This window comes from Cotesia glomerata, linkage group LG1 (genome assembly GCF_020080835.1).
Source record: "Cotesia glomerata isolate CgM1 linkage group LG1, MPM_Cglom_v2.3, whole genome shotgun sequence".
Taxonomy (NCBI): domain Eukaryota; kingdom Metazoa; phylum Arthropoda; class Insecta; order Hymenoptera; family Braconidae; genus Cotesia; species Cotesia glomerata.
The window spans coordinates 6,009,076-6,025,274 of record NC_058158.1 but is presented as its reverse complement, the minus strand read 5'-3'; the positions used below and the strand labels follow the sequence as shown (position 1 = coordinate 6,025,274).

Sequence of the window (16,199 nt, the reverse complement as noted above, 5' to 3'; positions counted from 1 at the left end):
AATTTCTGTCCATTTTTTTATCTCTTTAAAGACAGTAAATTGTCCAATTAATTTTTAAATATCACTAATCTGAAGTAATAATTGAAGCATAAAAAACAATACTATTCAATTTATTTAATTATAACATTTTTCCAAATCAATTAATATTTGAAGTGCTATAAATGCTTTATCATTATTATCGTCCTTGAAACACCTGTTTGTCCGCTGAAATGCATCAGCGCAACCAATCAAGTTATATAACGCCCGAGATCACGGGAAGTGATATAAATAGGCGTCTTGTTTGTATTTTCAATTGTCATGAATTTTTTATTTTTGTTTTTGTTTTTTTGCAGCGCGAGTAATTTATATGGGTGGGTAAAAATAAATATATGTAAAAAAAAGTATCCTTTTGTCAGTGTTGTATTGCAATGACATTGCAATAGGTCGTAACAAATAACAAAATATAACATATAAGTAGACAATATAATATCAAGACCGAAAAGAAATCGAGTTTTATTTCTGTTAATGTAAACAGGATGATTGTACTTAAATATATCAGCTGGATGATTCACATTTTATTATATCTGAGTATAAGTGTTATTGCTGCAACCATGTATTCCGATTCATCTTGGATTACACTCGTATGTATCGGAAGGTTCAATATTTTGTCCAAGAATAAGAAAAGTAAAAGTTAAATTTATTAAATGAATTGCATAGAAATTTTTTAGTTCATTAATTATGTAATTTAATTGATCAGACATGAGACTGAGGAATTTGAGTAACTCCTTTTTAGTCAATTGTTCTTATTTTGAAAAGATTGGAATGTGTATTGATAGTGTGATGGAAATTCAGCTCGTGTGATTTTCGGCAGGAATCCGTAGAGAAAAAGTTCGATATGATTTCTCTTCAACCTTGCGAGATTACTCATTGCGACACGCGATGATGAATTATGCCGGCGGTTTAATATGTGTAATTTCATGACGTCATGATTTATATTTTTCACTTTCTTGTTTCAGTTAATTTAATTAATTAATCTATCATCGATAATTTGTAATTTTATCAGCTGATGTCATCAATTTATGATATTGATTGAATTTTTAACTTCCCGCTAAGAAAATCGAAGATGTGTGTGTGTGTGTGTGTGTGTGTGTGTGTGTGTGTGTGTGTGTGTGTGTGTGTGTCTTAACTTTAATTGTCTTAACAATAACTTTTGAACGGTTGAACCGATTTCATCGCGGTTGGTGCCATTCGATACTTCGCCAAACTTAGATTTTCTGATAATTTGAACCGATTCGGACCGATAGATTTTGAGAAATTTGGAGAAATCTCAAAAAAAATAGGAAAAAAAATTTTTTCAGGTTTTTTTGGAATAACTTTTAAACGGCTCTACCGATCGATTCCAAAAACTAATCAGCTCTCAATCTTGAAAAACCACGTCGATCGCCGCCAATCCGGTCAAAATCGGTTGATTCGTTCGAGAGATATCGTGAACGAAAGAAAACCAAAAAAAGTGTTTTTTCGGAGTTACTCCGAAATTTCTCGTTTGACCAATTGAAACTTAGAAATTCTTTATGAGACTTAAAAAACTGCGTAGAATGCCGCCAACCGCGTAAAAATCGGTTCATTCATTCAAAAGTTATTGCGGTTTGAAAATTCAAAAAATAGTGTTCTATGAAACTTCTATCAGACTTTTGAGCTCAAAGAGCTCAAAAGCATAGAAAAGTTATCTTTTTGAGCTCGGAGAGCTTAAAACAACACACAGATAGTATTTTTGAGCTCGAAGAGCTCAAAAAAAGCGGCCAGGTATTAACGGAATTAGCGAGAAGTTGCAGGGATGGCCTTTAGGGTCAACCGTTTTCCTAATTTTTTTCTAGTCTTTCAACTTTCTTAATAATTGCAATAATTTTAATTAAATAAAATCATTAGCATGTCAATCACTTCTCATAATTTACAAAATTATTTTTTATGAGCAGTGTTAAATTTTGATTGGATTAATTTCTTATAATTTATATTTAATTATAGAACAACCAAGAAAAGTTAATTAGTATAAAATCTTTCATTAAATCAATTCACGCAACAACTTCCTAGAAGTAGTTTAAGTTATTGTTCCCTATTGTATAGTAAGTGCTATGCTTATTCTCTCGCTTAATATTTCTATCTCTCTCTCTCTTATTATAAGTTACTGATTTAACATCAGAATTTCAATGCGTTTTAACTAAAGATTACTTAGTTTTTGTATAACAATTGTAAAAAAATTTTGTTGGTTATAACCAAATATATATTCGTCAAAAATACTAACTTTAAATTTTATCTACTATAAAACAAAATTTAAATTTCCAAACTAAAACTAATACCTAAAAATCGTTTTTGTTATAAACTTTTTAATACTATTTCATTTCTAAAGTGGAAAGTTAATAATTGAAATAGCTTTTATAGATTTGTATCTCATATTCATCAGAATAAGTACAAAAAAATTCAAACAATTATTTAAACTTTTAAAAGCAAGCTTATAATTATTTCAATTGATTATTTTTTTGAAGTGAACTACATGGAAATTATCTGTAATAAAATAAAATTAATATAATTGTGCCGGTTAGGAATGAATAAAAAAATAATAACAAAAAATACATAGATCTAATAGAAAATTAGACAAAACTATGTATAATAATAACTTTCTCAATTTTTATTAACACAACTTTTAATCTCGATTCTGTATGATCATAAACGTGGGATAATTGCACCAGTCATGACATGCATACTACAATATATGTATATATATGGACAATGAGCAGAGAGATTACCCACCTTTCACTGCTAGAAAGTACATGACACAAAGTAATCTCTAATGACATACATGATTATTGTTCATCATTAACAAATAAATCAATTTGTCGGTACGAGTTTTCCGGATAGGACTAGACTGAACAAAACTGCGGTTTATTTATTCTGCTGTATACTCAGTCATGTAACATCCCGTTAAGTCATCCGATACAAGTCTTACTCGTTAAATTTTTTTTACGTTTTAATGCTAAATTCGATAACTTAATCGGCTAAATCCGGTTTCTCATAGATTTTTCACTGTCTTCTATGTTTTCTGTATTTCTACCTAGTAAATTTTATTCAATATCTCTATCTGTGTATACACAATTACGTAACATTTTGTATCATATTGCAGATTGTGATCTGATCGTGATATTCTCTACTTTATCTATCGATAATGATATACATTGATTATAAAATAAAATTATTTCCGCGGTGTTGCAATAATTACATCTGGGTAATTTTTTATACATTTAATATTTATGGAACTATAGATGTTATGAATTTACTTAAATATTTTTTATTGAATCATTAAATGGTAATTATTCGATTTATTTTAGTAATAATAGTAATTATTGCTCATTACATAGAACTTTACATATTACTGCTAGGTATCCGTAAATGAAAATATTGTCTTACCTTTTACTTTAAAATTACAACCTCAAGATCTTAAAAATTTTCACAATTTACGATCTTCTCAATTCCAAACTCAAAATGTTCAAAAGTATACATTTTATCATTACTTTTAAATACTTATTCATTCTTTTAATAATTATTTTTTTTTAATGTATAATTTGTCTGACATCTATTTCTATTGATAAAGTTAATTCAATAACAGGTAGTAGTTATTACGTAAACAAATAACAATGACTTATTGTAGTTATCGGTTTGTTAGTATTTCGATGTAAAACTAACTTGTGCCCTGAAAAAATTTATGATATTATATTTGACCCAAAATATAGATATTTAGTTAAGATGTTTATTGAAATTTTCAGTAATGGGGGTTCAAGCCATTTGAAAAAAGATTTTATGACTTTCAAAAGTTTGTTTAGAATTAGGTACTTGAATCAATAAGGGGAAACCATTCAGTCAGACCCATGTTTGTGTAGAACACTGAATATAAGTGTTAGTTCAAAAATGTAAATAGAAACCATGTATTTCAAATATATGTTATTTTGTTGAAAGATAAATAACAAAGTTTGATCTTGTTGTTAAACAGTATGAGTTGTTACTCAGCTGGTGCAGTACTTAAAATATAATTTTAGAAACAACGTGAGTAAATAAAGAAAATTACTTTTCAGTTGAATTTTTGAGCCGTTTCATCTTGAATTTCCAAAATAAAGTTAAGAAACTAAATCATTTTTTTCAATAGACTGTTGAATTATTTTGTTATTAATCTAGTGATTAAAAATTAAAAAAAAATAATTTTAACTTTTTTTTTGTTGTAAAAACCCCAGTTGTAGATAAAAAAAACTATTATGAGTGACAACTCATTACTTTTATGGAAGTACATAAAATTTTATTTCAAATGTCAAAACATTTTATTCTCTAAATTTATATTCAGTAAATTTTTTTCTTTGTCAAATAATTGTAGTGTAATTAATTAAAACAATTGACCAATAAATTATTGATAGGCTTGTATTATATATTATATTTATACTATCAATATAAGATTTAAAAAGAAAGATAAGCAGAGTTATGTGATATTGGCTCTACGGTGGGTGCTCGTGCATGCGTAACAAGAGCCACCGAGCACCGGTTTTATTATTATTAAAATATAAAACCGGCAATCAGTGGCATCCTGCGACCTGGTTTTCTCTCACTCATATATATCTCGTTCAGACACGCTTTAAACTATTAGTGATGTCCAACACTTTCTAAACGTTTGTTATTTTTTATTATCCATTATTTATTTATCTATGTATTTCCTCTGGAACAGCACCTGATGACAAGTGTAATTCTATTTATTGACTTCACTTTCACGTCACCAACAAATTATATCGATTAACAATTTTAATTTATAATTATAAGAAACCGATTTTTCATTTTTTTTTAATTAGTTTCAACACTCAAATTAATCAACAATATCATATCTTTTCACCTTATAAATTCAATTGACCTTCTTGAAGGTCTGCGTAATAAACACTCCTATTAGTTATTTTATCCAATCACCCTTCATTAAATAAACAACAAATCAGTCATCTGGCATCGATTCTGTCGAACTTAGTATTCAGAGCTGGAAGTTATTATTAACTGAATTAGTGAGTGGCCACGCGACTGGTCATTGTTCTCAAGCCATAAAAAAAAAAAATTGTTAGTTGCACGCACATGTACAGACAATTCCGCCAGGACATTGACCTATGGTAATACTTTTATCGCTGGAAAAATTGCACTGGAGTTTAAATAAAAAACCGAGACTTGATATGAAATAATAATAAATAATAAAATAAAAATTAATCAATTATTTTAGCTTCAAACTATAATTTTTTGATTCTTTGCGAAGAGTAAACACTGATGTTTATTCTTTAGAACAAACAAGCAAAGTAAAGGTTTGTGTTATTATATATTAATCAACCCTCTGTCAGTGTGACGGATCAATGACCTACTTATCGATTTCATTTCCCAAAACCCGATATTTTATTCAATTTAATATAATAAAATTGTTATCAAGACAAATCAATCACATGGGTCATCACTCGTGAAGATGAGTAGTTATTACTTATGATTATATTATGAGTTATCATTATGAATATCAACATTGAGAATTGTAAAATCAAAAGGCGAGTTAGCAAAAAAGATAGGAGTCAACAATTTCAGCGCTGTTTGATCAATACAAAAGTTTATTTATAAAGAGCGAACAGTGGAAATCCATCTTGCTCTACTCTAGTCTCACTCGACCTCGAGACAGCTACTTGCAAAGTTCACATCATGGCAAATCACGTCAGTCACGCCGACTGGCACGCTTGCATGATCGCGATCAGCCAACCAACATCCCTTCTGCCGCCTCCTTTACATATCTGTACTTTCTTCGTTCATTAAACAGTATATAATATGTATATTATGCTTTCATTTCAAAATTATCTTGTGTATATACTTAAAGCAACACTTTTTCCGTCTTGCTGAATTTCGTTATCATTATCATTAACATTATCGTATAATATAATTACACACATTCACTTTTAATACATACTTCCTTTTAATTTTAGATTTTTTATTAAAATTTATTTTTTTTTTCACGTCTATCATATCATAAATTTTTATAATTACTCAACCTATTATTATAAAACTATACACTGAGTAATTAAATTAATTTTTTCTAAGCCGTTCTCATTAGAAATTTTATTTTTTATTAAGATTATTATCAGTTCATTTTTATAATGATTCATTCGTTCAAAATTTATTCTTGACTAAAAATTTTAATAAAAAAATTTTTTTTTGTTGTAGGTTACACTGTAAAACGTTGTTGGCGTGAAAATGGATCCTGAGAATATTATTCTTTTATCAGGGTGTGAAATTTTCGCAGTGTAAAATTTCAAAATAAATGTTTGTAAGTACACAAATTATCAAATTTTTAAATTCAACTACTTTAAATTAATATTTTTTAAAAAGAACAACGAATACGAAAAAATTCTCAAGGATCTTTTTTTTAGATGATTAAATTTTGTACAAAATAAGTCTTATAATTTTCTCGTAACTCAAAAATTTTATATAAAATTTGAATTCTAAATTTTAAAAAATTTACTATTGTATCGAATTTTGTTACAAAAACTTCCTTCAATAATTGATAAAAAATTTTTTATTTATACTTCATAATTTTATTCAAAATTTCCAACAAGCAATATCTTAATAATTTTAATTTAAAAAACTATACTGAAGCAATTCTTATTGAAAATTATGAATTACTTGAAAGAAAAAGTATTCAAAGTAAAAATATAATCCAAAACATGCTTTGTTGATCGTATATCTTGATCTATTGGAGTACACATCCGCATGCAGAAGGGTTGGGCTGAGCGCATGTGTGATGCACAGCACGACAAGAGAAATTTTCGCTCCGTAAATATTTCTTTAGAACACTGCTGGTCTGCAGTCTTATATCTGTGTATGAAAAATCTAAACCTAACCCGTACCAGCATAAATATAATGTAGTGTTCAGCAGCTCAGCATATATGCTCGTGAACACGTGGTATGCATATTTAGTTGGTATGTGCAGCTCTACAGAGAGCACAGTGCACTTAGCTTTACTTACTTAAGTTATTTGTAAGAAAAATCGCAACCGTATCGCTGCAAAAGTATATTCTGTGTAACGTAACATGTATATAAGCTCATCTTACTTCTCACTTTATAGCAAACTACTGTTTATGTTTACCTTTTACTTCCTCACACAGCTTCGTATTTGGCTAAACAAACTAAAACTAAGACTAAGTCTCTTCCCAAGAAAATTAATACAAACTGCACTTAGATAAACTCTGGAATTCCTTAAGATAAATTCAATCGTCGTGTCTTATCTCTATCTGTCGCTTTGTTCAAAACCAAATAATTTCATTAACTTATTGCTATTAACTATTTCCTCGTTTTGAAGCTAGTAAACTATTATCTTCATGTTACTTTCCACTTTATCTTTCAAATATTTTATCTTATTTTATTCTGTACTGAGTCTGTCGATTTTTATTTTCTTATCGCTAGATTTTTATAAAAATATTTACATTGTGAAAGGCACGATTTCTGATATTTAAAAAAAAAATTAGATTTGAATTTTCTGGTATACTGCGCATGGATTTATCATCTGTGGTTTACATTAAAATAAAATATTTTGACGTCTTTATAGTCTCGAAGGAATATCATGTCTATTTCTATCAGAGAAATCTTCAGTTTGATCATAAAAAAAAATAAAATAAAATTGGAATAGTATGAATATGGTTACGGGTTACTGAATCAAACTAGACTAAAAATTTTCATGTTTTCTATTTGTGTCTAAAAATAAATTGGAGGTTTCTTGAAAATGGGTCAACTTAATTTATGTACTTCGTTAATGAGTCTAATGAAGAATAAAAAAAATTTTTATTATTTTTCGAATGGAAATTTCAACTGATTTCTTTGTATAAAATTTTTCATTTTCAAAATAACTAATTTTGGTTTCGTAATTTTTAATTATTATCAACATTTTTTATCATCAAGACAAGTTCTAAATTTCTAAAAAATTTTCTCTCACCTCCATACACATGTTCATTGCTACCGACAATTCAATCTTGGTACCAATAATTTTTTTTTTCACAAAAATTCATTGTCTTTAAAGAACAAATAGAAAGAAAGCATCACTAATGCAATGAACAAACAAATTTAAATTAAGTAAAAGAGTGGCTTCCATTATGATGATGATTGATATTATTATTATTATTTCCTATTCTCGTAAATTTTTTCCCTCTTTTTCTTCTCTCCTCATTAAACTCTTACATATTTAAAATCCTTTTTTAATTTGTTGCGCAAACCAATGGACAATAACTTTTTATAATTCAGTTTAACAGCCTCAACTTTTATTTCAGGGCCTCAATTTCTTTGCGCAATCGATACACGAAAGGATAATACACTTGATACCTAGAAATCGTTCTGTGTAGCCTTGAAATATTTTTTATCATTTTATTTAACTTTTAAATATAAATAATAGCATTTAAATACGTATTATCCGCATTGATGTCGAGCTTCACGTCACTCTTGATCCGTAATTTATGTAATTTACTCGTTACTCTTATAAAGAAATTGAGTAATTTATCAATGTATGTATTCATTACTTCACATATACATCAATGCACACTACACAGGTAATCGGGTATGCCAATTAGAAGAAAAATTACGTAACAGAATTGTTTGTTCTAATTTGCCATTATTTTTATTTAAACTCAAAGTTGGATATAACTACAGTATTAAATCTTCTTTAAATGGATAACGAATTTTTAAAGCTATGCAACTAATCTTGTCATCTTACTTATTTATACATCGTTCATTTTATGTGTTTATTTTATGAGAGGAATTTTAGCAAAACATCTTAATCTTTTTCGTTTATTTTTATTTTACTTCTCAGTTAAACTTTGCTCGTTAAATTTTAAATTATACTAAAATATTTATTTTACATTCAATACAACTTTTTTTTTACAAATTCAATGGACTAAGATCATAAATAAATTATTTTGAAATTTTGTTCCTCAAATATCTAAAGAAGAATAAATTTTTATCAGAGAAAAATGATTGACCCCCAATTCATGCCCCCAATATTTGATCAGGAGAAAATAAGTACAATGTATGACTGGAAAGTATGTGGTTAAAGAAGCCATTAATTATTGGGAACATCGTTTAGTTTACTAACAATCAGTTACCAGTTATTGGTTATTATTCAGAGTAAATTGTAGGTTTAGATTATTTAGGAAAACAATTTTAAGTATAGACTGACAGATAAGATTGATTGAAAAGTTAGTGTTTTAAGTTTGAAAAGTGAATAAGTATTGCGTGCACTAGATTAAAAATTTTTTAATAGTAAATATGACAATATAATTTATACGTTGGATCGTCGGTAGGTTAATAGAGAAAAATATTGACTTGTAAAATTTATTGGCTTTAAATGTCGGTTTGTAAATGCTTACGCGTGTTTTAAAGTAAATATTGTTGATTTATTGGCAATTTAATATTTAAACTCATTGAAATTTAAATTTAAAAAATAATAATTTTTATTTCTCCATAATAATTCCAATAAAAAATTTTTTGAAATTTTAATCGCTGAAATAGAAAGTGTAAAATGACAACATGCAAAAGCTCAGAGTAAAAGTACCAGGTCGAAAGCCTCGCCTATTAATTATCTGAGAGTCAATCAACGGGTTTGATGCTGATGTGTATCGAAAGAAAGGTCTAATCGGTGAGTGAATAATAAGCACGTAGCATACCAACCTGGGATGAGGATTGATGATGAGACACTGCTCAAAAGAGGTGGAAGATGGAGGGGGTGTCGGTGATACTGAATAAAAACGGGTAGGTGCGGCGAAATTAGGTCCCACGGCTCCACCCTCTGCGCCTCGTTACATCAACTGTCTGATACACACGATTTGCTATTATATAGATATAGATATCGATGTAGATGTAGATACCAAGTAACTACATCCATGCAAAATGCATATGTATCCAAGCTCCAAGCTATCACGAAAGTTTGCATCCGCATACACCATGATACGTAATTAACTCTTGAACCCTGACAATGCACGTTGCGCGATTTAATTAAAAGACTCGAATTCTAAGTATATGCTTTAACTTATACTTACCTAAGCTTTTTTATGCGCGATAGAATTTTCTACTCCCTTTGTCGACTACCAAACCCCTTACTTCTGCTAATACTTTATCGATATCCTGTCGTGGATTTCATCTGAGAACTCTCAGTTTCGTTCACTTCCTTTCTCATGAGTTCTATTCTTACTATTTTATTTTATTATTTATAACACCAGTTCCTGTTTTTAGTTTCAATTTATATTAAAAATACTTTCTGTTTTTATTCATTTCCACACTGATAAAAACAATTAATTTGGTTTAAGAGAAAAAATATTTTAAAAAATTAGATCGTTTAAATGAAGCTAAAAAGTTCTCAAACTAACAAATTGTTATATATTGATTTAAATTTTACTCGTGATTCAAGAATTTTTTTTATTATCGATAGTCTAATTCTTCAAATAGATGTTGTTGATTCAAATATTTTTGTACTAGATTCATTTTTTATCAGTACATGAATCTAGAATTGAAATTAGCAATTTGAGCATTTTTTAACTTTTCTTTAACAAACAAATCAGTATTAAAAAATTACTTAAAAAATTTTAATTCATTATTATTTACAATTTCTACATGTAAAATAAAAAAAAATTGTTTGTATTGGTTCATTTATTAGAAAAATCATAAAAATTCATTCAAAAATCAATTATATTCATCAAAAAATTGTCATATTAATATTTGTCAGGTGTTGTAGAGTAAATTACCATAAAAATGGTAAAAAAATAATTCTATATCATTTTAAATAAATAAATTATAGTTTATTTGTGATTAAAATTTTTTCTGAAAATTTTAAATTAAAAAATAATGATGGTTCATAAAAAAAAAGCTTATCAAAAACTAAACAGTTATAAATAACAGTTCTATTTTCCATGTCAACTGATCGAATCATGATCCAATATTTTACCAACTAAAACTCGTGAATATCAATATTATCGATTCAAAGTGAATAGGTTTCGTGGTAGGCGCGAAAGAGTGAAAAATTATCTAAGTAGGACTTGGATTTGAAACACGTAGAGGACTTTCCATTCCAATCGATTTTCTATCACGCGGTCTAGTGCATCCTCTTAGGTCTTTCACACTTTGCACAGCATCGGCATCACGAATAGATGAGAACGAATCAAATATTTGTGATTTGTGACGTATACACTTAACTCCAGCCGCAATATATTTCAAGCTGTTAACCCGAGAAGAGATTTACTGATAAAAATCGTTCGACATAATGTAACACTGACTTCAATAATTTATTTATTATTCCTCCGTGAGCTGCTCGGCTTTCTATCGTAAATTATCAGACACTTTTCAGGCAAACGACTAGAGCTGTTGAATATTTCAATCTTCTGTTATCTGTAAACACTATCGAGCTATTTCTAAATTTAATCTTCTCGGAATGCGGATTTTCATAATAAAATATGATACAGTGTAATTTAACTAAATCGATAGCATTAACTCGATCAATAAAGCTACAAAAGACTTTACTTGCTGAGTGAGATATTACGATAAAAGTACAAGTTTAATATTAGATGTCATCTCAAACTGACAGACTTTACTGCCTATCATCGACCATGGACCCGTTACAGCTCACCGTGATCTCAATTCTCACAACCCCTTTACATTAAATTAATTTTATTGACAACATATATGTACATTTTATTTATAAAAAGATAACCACCGTGCTTTTAAATTTATATTATTGTTTTATTCTCTTGGGAGCCATTGTCTTCGTTATTTATTATTTATTTAACAATTGTTATCTTACCTTCCTATTTACAAAATCTTATCTAACAATTAATGTTTTTTTCTTTCAAGAATAATACAAATAATTGTTTAGATTTTCATACCGATTTTTTTTAAAAAACATTTTAATCCATAATTAAATTTCTTTGTTTCCCATTTTAATTAAAAAAAATTAAACTAAATGGTTTCATTCAAATTTCCTCAGAATACTTTCATTAAAAAATTTTTTTTTCATAACAACAATTTACTCATTATTTTCTCAGATTCTATAATTAAAAAATATGCTTGATATTAAATGTAACAAAGGACTAAAAATTACAATCTTCAAGCTAAAATATATGTTCAAGAACAATGCACCGCTTTTTTTACTTCTAGATCTAATTACTAATCATTCTTTCAAATGTAATGAACAGTTATATTAAAATTTAATTAAATTTTAAACTAGAAGTTTGCTTGAAACGATTTGCTGGCTCTTTAAATGAAATTAAAGAAAAATAATCCGATTATAAATGGAGAATATTTGCATAAAGGTCGTATAATTTAAAGTGATACAAACTTATTAGAAATGGAAAGCACTTAAAGGTCAAGTATAACGTAAGGTCAAGGACTAGCTTTATTCGCAGTTCTCAATATTATGTCGTCCTTCTGCGTAAAGTAATCCTCTTATTTTCCATCTTTTTTTTATCGATATATTGACTAGTAGAAAAACTTGTCTGGGAAAATTCGGATGATTTTTCATTTTTTTTCTATCTAAGCTCAAACCTCTTGTCTACTTGACCTTGCGCCTTGCATAATAAAATATTTGAATAAAAATAAAAATAAAATTAAATAATAAATAAAGTCCCCAGATGTCAGATGTCTGATAAGACGAATAAAAACTACTCAGCGATAATAAAGCAATATTTATTATAGAAAAGTCACGGATCATAAGCACTTCCTTGAATCCCGGATGAGAGATCGATGACCCATACAATCGAACATAAAAGGATTCATTTCCGCCCATCATTATTATTACATTGTCTTTGCTGAGCCGTAATCATAAGCTAGACGTTTTATCGTTAGTAAAAATATTGAAATTATAAAAAATCTTCTTTTGTTAAAAAGTATTGTTGTAGACCCGTTGGTTTCTTAGTACTCGAGGAGTACTCGATCGGGTATTACAAGTATTACAGCGTCTTGGACTTATTATGTTTTGTGAGTAAACTTGTAACTCGTTATTAAGTATAAAATAATAACAAACTTCGAGACAGATAGAAAAGTGAGTCATTGAAACCTAACCGGTAATTGTATCAGCAACACTAACGATCCATGACTGACAACGCCGTCGAAGTTTTGACATTCTGGGATTTCAGACATCACTGAAACCTGAGTCTGTAATTACAGTTGTAGTTGTTCTGCTCTATGAAAGAGTTCCTGTCACAGTCTGATTCTGTGTTGGGAAAAGATTGAATTATGTTTTATGAAAACATACTGTGGTAGTAATGTTGCAAGGCAGCGCTAAAAATCCTCATACGAACTCTATGAAATTTTTAAGTGGCATTTTTTGGAGAACTACCTTGGTCTAGCTCGAAGATGAACTAAATAAATAAATGAGTCTAGAAATAGCGGGCAAGTAAAATAAGCATCAGAATAGAGCCTAAAATTCTCAACAGATCTTTATGAAACTCGGTGCACTCATTTTTCCTGCGATTTCTTCAGAAAAGTTCAAAGATGAGCTAATTACCTTCATGATTTTTACACCAACGAGTGTTTAAAGTTAAAAACTACCAACCCACGGGATTTTCAGGGAAATTTCATTGAAATAAATTACTCACACAAGAGAACAAAAATAGTTCGTTTTGCGAAACATGCTTACCATCCCAACTGCCGAGCTTTTTATTCTCACACACGTGACATGACTATGGATAAATAATTAAATAATTAATTATGTCAATAAAAAAGAAAAAAACAATTTATCAAAGCATATTAATAAAGGATTTCATTTTATTTATTAATGACTAGTTTTACGGAAGAGGCGAAAAAATAGTTAATTAACACAATGAGTGGTGGGCACATAATTTAAACTTTCATGTGTATGAAGAATTATGTAAGAGGTAATCGCAGCTGTAAAAACTTGATAGATTAGTAAAAATAATTGTATAAAAAATAAATAATTTTAGTTTGAACTTTTTATTGAATTCCATAGACATCGGACTTGATTTGGGGCTCCTTGAATCCTGTCTTGATTGCCTACTCACATGCTCCTTTAATGACTAAAAAACGACTAAAAAGCAACGTAATGCCTTATTAGTGCCCATGTGTATCATCATAACTATAATTATAATCATAAGCGGCAAATTTACAAGTAAAGTAAAGAGAGAATGTCTGAGCAGAGAGTCCCTGTTTGTATAGATCCAGTGTCTCGCCCACTCTTTATATTGCACTTAACTCACTTTACTTATACTCAAGCTTGGTACTTTTATTTTTACTCCAAGTTTTACTTTATTTGTATAGACCTACGGAGTGTTCCCAGTACAGGATCCAGTCTTGTAGCTGAGGCTGAAGGACCTTGACGGCGGCTGTGCAATATACCCTTGAAACGTACCAAGTATCCCCGTGTAGTGATCTTCTCTCACCACTAGCTTGTACTACATCCTCCACAGTACATACTGCAGTCTGTGTAATTGTAATAGTATAAGGACTTTACTTTACTTTACTTTGCTCAACTTATACTGGTACTAAGTGTGTGGTGTCTGGTATAATATGTGATGTTGATAGCACGTTGCAGCTGGCTACTAAATAAAAGTCTAGGTCGTAAAGCTTATGCTGCACTTGCTGTGCTGGTACGGAGAAAGCCAGTCTCACGTACATATTATCTAGTACGTAATATAACTACAATCTTTATCTTAACTTGATGGTCACAAGTCAGTATGTCACTTTCTCAAACGGAAACCACGCCTGTCTCATTCAACCGCCTCATCTATCATCGATTACTTGATGTTTTGCATTTTTATAGAATTCTTTTATTTATTTATCTTATTCAAAGCTTCGGTCTTTTGGATCCTTGAATTTGAATAAAGAAAACTCATTTGCATGTTAATTGAAGTTTTTAGGCAAAACTTGCTCGGTAATTAATCGTTAAAATATTCATACATATTTTGTCTTTAAAAAATACTTTTCAGGTATTCTTTGCGCCAAATTTTACTCCATAATTATATTTTTTATTTTTTTTTATTTATTAATCTCGTTACAAAAAAATTCTATAGAGGTGCGTATAGCACCTGTGCATAGAACGAGTACATATTAACAAAAATATATTTTATTATCAACAATCTCTTAATATATAAGATAGTAATATAGTAATACTTAATACAGTGCAAGCTAAAAGAAAATCAACCTAGCAAGCTAGTTATTTATATAAGTTTTATAAGTAATATTGTTGCAACACTTAAATTTATATCACGATTTTTAACTAATTATCTATTTTTATCCATTCTCTCAGTTTTTTGTTTATTAGTTTCTTCTTATCATTCAAAGTTTTCATCTCTATTGGTAATTTATTGTAATATTTTAAAGCTACATAATAAGCACATTGTGTGTAAATTGTTTTACTTATTTTTGGTAGTGACAGTTGTTTATGTCTTGTACAAGTTATTTTATCATTATAGAGATTTATGCAATCTTGATAATAGAAAGATAACGCAGTGGTAATGAAAGTTTTTCTGATCCCAAGGGGAGTGTTGTTGATATTAGTTACGCACAATTTACTTAGTAATCTATTTTGTATATTTGAGATGATTTTAATTGACTTATCGTATGCACCTCCCCAGGCAATAACACCATAATTTATTATGCTTTCGAGTAGCCCATGATATATTATTTTCATGGTTTGTGGATTTAATATTCCTGTTAGTTTGTAAAATACAAAAGTGAAATATTTGAGTTTTTTGAATAATTCCAGAGCATGGTTGTTCCATCTCATATGATTATCAAAGTGTATTCCAAGATATTTACAATGTTCAACTCTTTTCAACGGCTTATAATTAATATGTACTTCAAACTCAGTTGGGTAACTATCTTTATAACTGCCGAAAGTTATAAATGTAGACTTATCTATATTGAGAGAGAGTTATTGGTAATTAATTTTAATCTTGATCTTATTTTTGCATAAAAACAAAACTATGAAGATCAATTTTATTTAAACAAATAATTTGTCAGATTTCAATGATAAATATTTCCATGCCAGAAAAAAATTATATTTACTGAGAATTTCGGATAAAATTCAGATTTTGAAATAAATATTTTTTTTTATCCTTAAAACACGAATTGTAGACTACATAAAAGTTTTTATACATAAGTAGAATTTTTATTTTCCATGAATTAGTGAA

At 28.7% G+C, this 16,199-nt stretch overlaps 1 protein-coding gene across 4 annotated transcripts in view; it reads left to right on the top strand.

The window, feature by feature from the left end:
* The window catches only part of LOC123275129 (myotubularin-related protein DDB_G0290005), a 65,710-nt gene that overhangs the window by 34,071 nt on the left and 15,440 nt on the right, over positions 1–16,199 (top strand). For 3 of the 4 annotated variants that reach the window (XM_044743052.1, XM_044743053.1, XM_044743051.1), the window contains one exon: positions 6,244–6,346. The exons of the other annotated variant lie outside the window; for it this stretch is intronic. In XM_044743052.1, the coding sequence (XP_044598987.1) occupies positions 6,341–6,346 (6 nt within the window). In that variant the 5' untranslated portion in view covers positions 6,244–6,340. The remainder of the gene's footprint in view (positions 1–6,243; positions 6,347–16,199) is intronic. 4 annotated transcript variants of the gene reach the window in all.